At 36.6% G+C, this 8,915-nt stretch overlaps 1 protein-coding gene across 6 annotated transcripts in view; it reads right to left on the reverse strand.

Annotated features, from left to right (window-relative positions):
- Positions 1-13: 13 nt before the first annotated feature.
- The window catches only part of mtmr1a (myotubularin related protein 1a), a 33,139-nt gene continuing 24,237 nt past the window's right edge, over positions 14-8,915 (reverse strand). For all 6 annotated transcript variants that reach the window (XM_059354570.1, XM_059354571.1, XM_059354569.1 and 3 more), the window contains 5 exons: positions 7,950-8,042; positions 5,173-5,286; positions 5,052-5,095; positions 4,843-4,975; positions 14-3,739 (listed from right to left, as the gene is read on the reverse strand). In XM_059354570.1, the coding sequence (XP_059210553.1) occupies positions 3,578-3,739; positions 4,843-4,975; positions 5,052-5,095; positions 5,173-5,286; positions 7,950-8,042 (546 nt within the window). In that variant the 3' untranslated portion in view covers positions 14-3,577. The remainder of the gene's footprint in view (positions 3,740-4,842; positions 4,976-5,051; positions 5,096-5,172; positions 5,287-7,949; positions 8,043-8,915) is intronic.

Below are 8,915 nucleotides of genomic sequence, written 5' to 3' on the forward strand. Positions count from 1 at the left end.
AGCGAGACTGGAGTTTTGAATTCTTCCTTTTTTATTCTTTTTTTTAAAATGGAATGTCAGAAGTGATCATTAGGAGGTTTAACTTGTCATAATTAGACACATTATTTACATAAAACACATGCCACAGCTACACTGTGATGTATCAGAGCATCACATTAAAATACAACACATGTCGACTGATGAGACAAAAAACAGGACAGAGGTGTGAGGGTTAAACCTGCTGTGTGCTGTCTGGGCCTTCTTCTTTTAATGTGGTTTAAGTCAGGGGTGTCAAACTCAAATACACAGGGGGGACAAAATTTAAAGCTTGAATAAAATCAAATAAACCTTTTACCCGTGGGTCCGCTTTTGTAGTACAATAATAATATAATAATTTGGTATTGCCTCGCGGGCCAAATAAAATTACACTGCGGGCCAAATTTGGCCCGCGGGCCAGAGTTTGACACTCCTGGTTTAAGTAATCCAAGATGTTAGCCAGCTAAAGTTATCCTGTTAATTCTCCTTCAGCTAATATGGTTCTTGGAACACATTGATTGATTAAAAAAAAAAAAAAATCTTTAAATAGGTTATTGTGAATAACCCTTCAAAATAAAGGCACAATGATCAGCACTTATATTTTTGGCTGAGTGCTGATCATGTGATTGTTTCCATAATTGGCAGGTGTGTTTGCACTGCTAAAGCTTAACCCCTTGAGGCTCACTGAGGATATTTTTGGCTTTGAACATTTTGATCATTTAGGCTGTATTAATATAAATGTATGAATTTTTATAATAATAATAATTGGCAAGCTGTTTTTTCTTCTCGAATTTTCAACTCAAATCAAATCAACTTTACGACAGACCAACAATAAAAACAAAACAAGCAAAAACAACTAAAACAAAGCGAGTCTCATGCTGGGTAAAAACCAATAAATAAAAGTGGGTTTTAAAATGAATCTCAATTTTAAAATTAGTCTTAATTTTAAAATTAATCGTAATTTTAAAAAACCACAAAGAACAAATAAAAACAAATAAAAACAGAACAAAGGCTCATGTTGAGTTAAAAGCCAGTGAATAAAAATGGGTTTTAAATTTTGGAAGAAACAATAAAAATATATAATCTATATATATCTTATGTATCTTATTTTATAATGACAGTGGAACCTGCCTAAAGCTCTCATAAAGCACATTTAACTTGACAGATTGAGTTGAATGTAGAAATTTGAATGCCGGATTCACAGAAACTGACAGAAATCAACTGTGCTTTAATCATTTTAGAAACTGACCAAACATGTTCATATCTCTTTTGTATCTCACACTCACTTTAGATTGTTTATATTTGTTCATGTACTTTTTTTATTGTGAAATGTGATCTGTAATAAAATATAACAATATTTTCTCATGTAAAAATCATAATTATAGTAACACTGTGCAATAAACTTGCTGCTTTGAGCCAATGAATCCACACAGTGAGACACTCTGGGCCCAGCTCTACAAACAGACATGTAGGTTGGAGAGAAAAGTGACATTAAAAGGACAAGTTGTTGGGTTGACATCACATGAAAACAGCAATGTATAGAAAGAAAAATAGAAAAAGACAGTTTTTATATAAATACAGGAAAAGATGACAGTAAGGCAGTGTCCAGGTAATGTAGAGGGCAGATTTAGTGGCAGTGTGTGCAGGTGGGAGGCAGCTAAAAATGTCATCATTGTGGTGATTCTTGTCATCCGTGACTTCTATTCCCAAAAAAAATAGATTCATTTCATATTTCTCCACTTGATAAATGTTGAGATGTACACCACCGGTCAAAAGTTTTAGAACACCCCAATTTTTCCAGTTTTTTATTGAAATTCAAGCAGTTGAAGTCAAATGAACAGCTTGAAAGGGTACAAAGGTAAGTGTTGAACTGCCAGAGGTAAATAAAAAAAGGTAAGCTTAACCAAAACTGAAAAATAATGTACATTTCAGAATTATACAAGTAGGCCTTTTTCAGGGAACAAGAAATGGGTTAACAACTTAACTCTATGGAGTCTTGGGCTATTTTGTCCATTTTTTAATTCTTTTCATGTCTTTGTAAGTCATTTTGTGTCTTTTTTTGGTCATTTTGTGTCTTTTTTTAGTCATTTTGTGTCTTTTGGTGTCTTTTTTTGTCATTTTGTGTCTTTTATTAGTCATTTTGTGTCTTTTTTTAGTCTTTTGGTGTCTTTTTTTGTCATTTTGTGTCTTTTTTTAGTCATTTTGTGTCTTTTTTTGTCATTTTGTGTCTTTTATTAGTCATTTTGTGTCTTTTTTTAGTCATTTTGTGTCTTTTTTTGTCATTTTGTGTCTTATTAGTCATTTTGTGTCTTTTTTTAGTCATTTTGTGTCTTTTTTTTCATTTTGTGTCTTTTATTAGTCATTTTGTGTCTTTTTTTAGTCCTTTAGTCCAACATAAAATGTGATTTTGAATCTTTTTTTTACTTTCAAAACACTATCATGCTCAATAAAGAATTTTAAATGTTGCAAATGTGCATTAATTTCAGAGTACACTGAGACATTAAACTGTATAATTTTCAATTAAATTCTGGAAAAGCTGGTGCGTTCTAAAACTTCTGACCAGTAGTGTATGCTCATAACAATGACTTTAATCTTGACGAAGCAAAGTAAAGGAAGAGAAAGTGTGTCATGTGTAACGTGTGACTGACTGACCTGAGACGATTCTTCATACAAAAACTTCAATGCCCTTCAGTTCAATGTAACATTCCCACAGTACAGACGCTGGTCTTTCTGAGTCGGGAGAATTTCTTAAATAACATAAATAATAAGCACAGATGATGTATCAGGCTAGTTTTTTTATATTTTCTTTAAATACTTTTTTTTTTTTTTTACTTTATAGACATCTTAAGGAGGTTTTACTTGCTAAAATGTATTTATGAATGTTAACCTGTCTGTAAAGCTTCCTTCACATTGTAAACATCAGGATTTGTAGTAACTGGGCTAAAACGTGCATTAAAGTGTGTGTGTGTGTGTGTGTGTGTGTGTGTGTGTGTGTGTTCTTGTACTTCCTACATAGTGAGGACCAGAACCCGTTTTTAACCAACAGAGTGAGGACATTTTTGCAAAGTGAGGACATTTCGGCCGGTCCTCACTTCTTTAAAGGCTTTTTTGAGATTTCAGACTTTGTTTTAAGGGTGAAGGTTACATGATAATGATAATTAACTGAAACTGTATTGTGTGGTTACAAAACTAACTAAAATTATAGTGAAAATGTCCTTCGTTTTCGTCTTTGTCAACTTTTTTCATACAAAGGAAATAAAGTCAAAATTTACTGTGACCTCTTTTAATCTCCCACCCAACAAATACCCCATTACAAAAAACTACAACTAAGAAAAACTAAACTAAAACTAAAGAATAAAAAAAAAAAAAACTAAACTAAAACGAGCAAATTCACTCTAGAAACTCATTAAAACTAACTGAATTTGAAAACAAAAGTTCACATCGAAATTAAAACTAAAACTGATGAAAAATCCAAAACTATTATAACCTTGCAAGGGAATTCACTATTCCAATGAGGGTCCTCACAAAGATAGAAGTACAAGAATGTGTGTGTGTGTGTGTGTCACACAGCGGTGTGGAGGGGAGTGCCTGTGGAGTGTGCGGGGGAGTGTTCAGAGGAGGAGGACAGGGAGTGGGAGGTGGCGTCTCTCTGCAGCTCCTCCACCCTCCTCTGGAGCTCCGCTCTCAGGAACAGCAGCTCCTTCAGCGTCTGGTGCACCGGCACCTGAAACACACATCACAGTGTGAGTAGGTGCACGCCCCACACAGTGCAGAACACCATTACAACTGGACCTACATGTACACACACAGGACTTATAATAATAATAATAATAATAATAATACATTTTATTTGGAGGTGCCTTTCTTGGCACTCAAGGACACCGTACAAAAGGATAGAAAAGAAACAGCAATAAAATACAATATAAAATACAATACAATAGACATATTGACATATTGGACAGGGTAAAAGTCATCAAAGGGAATAGGCAGTTTTAAACCGATGTGTTTTGAGTAGTGATTTGAAATGGGGGAGTGTGTCAATGTTCCTGAGTTGGGGTGGTAGTGAGTTCCAGAGGAGGGGAGACTTCTGCTTTAGGCAAGGCAAGTTTATTTGTATAGCACGATTCAACACAAGGTAATTCAAAGTGCTTTACATACACATTAAAACAGCAAGACACTATTGAAAACAGTAAAAACAGTTAATTAAAACAGGGAAATGGAAATAAAAATATAAATAAGATAAAATAAGATACAGCAGGAAAACAAAATAGATAAAATAATAAAAAGCACATGTCAAACATTGCGTAGTTAAAAAGTAAGGGCAGTAGAGTAGAGCAGATAAGTGTTAAAGTTAAGAGTGCGCTGCAGTAAACAATAGTGTTTTTAGTCCTGATTTAAAGGAGCAGACCGTTTGGGCGGACCTCAGATCAAATCTGGGAAACAAGGTACCAGGGCCACTGTTTGGGATATATAAGCCGTATTTTCCACTGAGTACTTTTTCTGAGTGTTTTGGCTCCGCCCACAAGTTAGTTCCCCTCTGCTTCTGTTTCCATACAGGTATTTTTGTAGGGTCTAACCCAGGGATGGGCAACTGGAGGCCCGGGGGCTGCATACGGCCCGCACCCTCACTTGAAGTGGCCCTCAGTACAACTACATGCATTTGAGCATGAAATCTTAAAAGTGCAGCGTAAAAATGCACAAAATTACTTCTTGCATTGAATAAAATTAATTGCAGTTAAATATAATTATATCGGGTTATGACTTTTGGTGCCTATCGCCCAGCCCTACTATAAGATCCTCCTCCATCCTAACCCACACAGTGTGTACCTGTGGTCTCATGCGTGGGTTCCAGCGGGCGTAGTAACCGGTCCACAGCTCTAGATGTCTGGAGGAAACCAGCGGATACAGAACATGGTGCTCATAGTCCACATAGAAGGGGTTGGTGAAGTCCTCTGGCTGGCTGTTGGGGACAACATTAAGCAGTCAGAGAATCGCTCCGATCACCATCACTATTATCAAGGTGGAGAGGTTATTACCTGTTAATGTAGGACCACAGGGACACAGTGGTGGTCTGCACCTCCTACACAGGACAGAGAGGATCATGGGAAACGGCTCTGACAGACACATTACCCCTGCTAACTAGAGAATGGTACCTACCTTGGCTGCCCTCTCCTGTTCACTGTTATAGAGGAATGTTCCAAACAGACAGCTGTAGAGGTGGTCTAGCACTGTGATCAGGAACAGCTCATTGAACTCAAAGGCTGCTGGGAACTGTAGTCAGAGGAACACAAGTGATGACAAGATGTATGAATAGCCTATAGGGCGCCACAGGAATGAGTTTTTAACCCATAAGAACCCATACCCAGTTATCCTAAGCAGAAAATGTGTATTTTTCTTTTGCATCTCCATAACAAATATCAAAATTGTGACTTTAATTTGTTCAGTTCCCTATTAACGGTTTAGAATTGTTAAATGGGTTTAAACTTAGCCAAGTAACAAAAAAATAAACTTTTTAAAATTAGCTACTTTTTCACATTTCTATTCCCAGTCACAGCTACAGCTACATTTTGGAAAAGTCTTCCAAAAAAAAAAAAAAAATTTCCTGTTAAAGTCACATGACCACCAGGGTGTTGAGTATACATCACTTAGGGATTTAATGAGTTAATGTGAAGCATAAAGCTGAATATGGGAGATTATAGAAGATTTAAAGTGTTTGTTACACGGGTGTCACCACGGGTTCTTATGGGTTAAACCAGGAAGTAAGTTAGCATTTTAGCTCCATGGGTTCTATCCTCTCAAACTCAATGAGGATTGTGAATGGGTTGGTGGTTAGAAGCCTGAAATAAAATCTGTGGTTAACACAAGCTGAAGAGATTTTTTGCGTTTTGTTGTACAGCATAAAATACATTAGTAAATACCCCAACTTGTGAATTTTTTAAGTGTCCTTAAAAAGGTGGTTGTTAACATGTGGCTAAATGAGACTACAGTGGTTCTCGGGGACATTAAATGTCATCAGGCCGGACACGGACTGAAAACTTTCTCTAGGCCAGGGGTCAGCAACATTTTCCATTAAAAGAGCCATTTTTAGCCAAAAAAAGATAAAGAATGTTCCATTTGGAGCCGCATCTTTAAACCTTATAATGAAGGTAATTTGCCAATTTTTCGCTGCAGATCAGCACTAAGCGAGAAGCACTGGCAGTGAAAAAAATGAAAAAAAATTCCACAGAGACTTTCTTTTATAGCTAGGTTTGGCAAGATCTAGAGGACAGGGTGAAGGGCCAGATGGGCATAGGTTATGATGCACATTTAAGTTGACTAAAATATATTTATTTTTCTGTCTATAGGGTACATATTTTACAATTGGAGAATGTAAGAATCACTACAATAATGTAAAAGGAGAATTGAATTGGGGACAAATACCATTTACTAATTTCCATATAACTTTCTTCATCAAAGCAACAGGGAGCCACTGGAGAGAGGCCAAACAGCCACATCTGGCTCTGGAGCCTCAGGTTGCCTACCCCTGCTCTAGGCTCAGTTTCGCTAACTTGTCAAAACCGCTGGTTAGTTTTTCTGAGACCTTCTGAAGCTTACCAGTAACGCTTCAAACATAATAAAAGTGTTGATTTCTCAACATGATCCTACGTATAAGCATCAGAAACGTTTGTTTGCCACAGAGCTTATTTTCTGCAATGATCCAAAATCCAATGCAAAAATCCCATAGGCTGATTCTCAATAGACCCCGGGGAGATGCTAACTTACCTTCAAAAATACATTATTATTTTGTTTCCTCACCATAGAGACAGAGCAGCACGGGTCATACACTGAAATCGGTGGAATCCACAACCATGGGCTGAAACGCTAACAAAATGTCTGTTTCTAGCTAAAACTATTAGATTTAAGCACATCGTATGATTATTTTAGCACTCTATGTCTACAAGTCGGCACTTATGGCTGTAGAGCTTTCTGATTTATCCACTTTCTACTATAACAGTTACATAGTGTCATATACACTACCGGTCAAAAGTTTTAGAACACCCCAATTTTTCCAGTTTTTTATTGAAATTCAAGCAGTTCAAGTCAAATGAACAGCTTGAAAGGGTACAAAGGTAAGTGGTGAACTGCCAGAGGTAAATAAAAAAAGGTAAGGTTAACAAAAACTGAAAAATAATGTACATTTCAGAATTATACAAGTAGGCCTTTTTCAGGGAACAAGAAATGGGTTAACAACTTAACTCTATGGAGTCTCGGGCTATTTTGTCCATTTTTGAATTCTTTTCATGTCTTTGAAAGTCATTTTGTGTCTTTTTTTAGTCATTTTGTGTCTTTTTTTAGTCATTTTGTGTCTTTTTTGGTCATTTTGTGTCTTTTTTTGGTCATTTTGTATCTTTTTTAGTCCTTTAGTCCAACATAAAATGTGATTTTTAATCTTTTTTTTACTTTCAAAACACTATCATGCTCAATAAAGAATTTTAAATGTTGCAAATGTGCATTAATTTCAGAGTACACTGAGACATTAAACTGCATCATTTTCAATTAAATTCTGGAAAAGTTGGTGTGTTCTAAAACTTTTGACCAGTAGTGTACTTGAGCTTAACTTACAGAAATGTAGTTAGCCTAAAACTGACTTTGGATACATGACTTATTTGGACTGCATAAGGCAATGTTACATTTAATGAGTTTCAGGATCGCACAGTTTTCCCTATTGAAACTAGTGATTGTCAAGTCTTCATATGTCTGTATCCACTTAAAAGTTCACATGGTTGGTAGGACATTTCACCACACAGCAGCTTTTAGACATGTTTCTGTTGTTTGCTAACAGACAGAACTGACAAGGAGGCTTCTTCATTCAATACAAAGTAGACATGAAGAGGCTCATCCTGATTGGCTGGGCAAAGAAATGTTGGACACATAGTTGTTGGACGGAGACTGACCTGTCGAGTCATCTGCCACACGCAGTCGATGAACTGGATGAAGAGAGGCGAGCGCTCCGAGTTAGCGTGGTTCTCATCACCGTGACCCACACGCTGCAACACACACAGAATAAAGTCTGGAGATCAGCCTTTATATGATGTCATCATTATTCAACATTATAGTCCGGCGGCTTAGGACCAGATTTGGGAAAGAAGGGGACACGTCGGACAAAAGCACAAAAATTTTTCCACATTCTCTCTATCACTATAGGTTTCAATTTTTGATAGGAGCCACTTCATCAAGATTGCAGATCGGAGATGGCAGCCATATAAAATCTATGAGAACCAATATATCTCTAAGCCACTTAGAAGGTCAATCTTGGTGTCAAAATATACATTTTCTGGGTCAAAGAATAATTTAAAGCTACTGAGAATATCACTAGATGATCAAATAGATATGTTCATTTTGGCCATGTATTTACTTAATTATTAGATTCCAAACATTTTCAGCTCAGGACTCCCTGCTGCAGCACTTGAAGCAAGTTGCCTACCAGTCTGAGTGAAAATGAACCTATCTATTTGATCAAATAATCAACTAGTGATATTCTCAACAGCTTTAAATGATTCCTTGACCCAGAAAATGTAGATTTTGACACCAAGATTGACCTTCTGAGTGGCTTGGAAGATGTATTGGTTCTCATATACTTTATATGGGTGCCATCTCGGATCGGCCATCTTGATGAAGTGGCTCCTACCAAAAATTGAAACCTATGGTGATAGAGAGCACGTGGAAAAAATTTGGTGCTTTTGTCCAGCGTGTCCCCTTTATTTAGCCAAGCCGCCTGACTATTAACACAAGCACATAATATGTCATACAATATTTAGATCATGTGTTTTGAGCATTAAAAATAAATAACTTTCAGCTGTTGCTCTACTTTTACATGGGACAGCATGAGTAGCTACAGAAGCCCATTTCTGCAAAGGTGA

The sequence above is a fragment of the Centropristis striata genome, chromosome 17 (assembly GCF_030273125.1).
Source record: "Centropristis striata isolate RG_2023a ecotype Rhode Island chromosome 17, C.striata_1.0, whole genome shotgun sequence".
Classification (NCBI taxonomy): Eukaryota; Metazoa; Chordata; class Actinopteri; order Perciformes; family Serranidae; genus Centropristis; species Centropristis striata.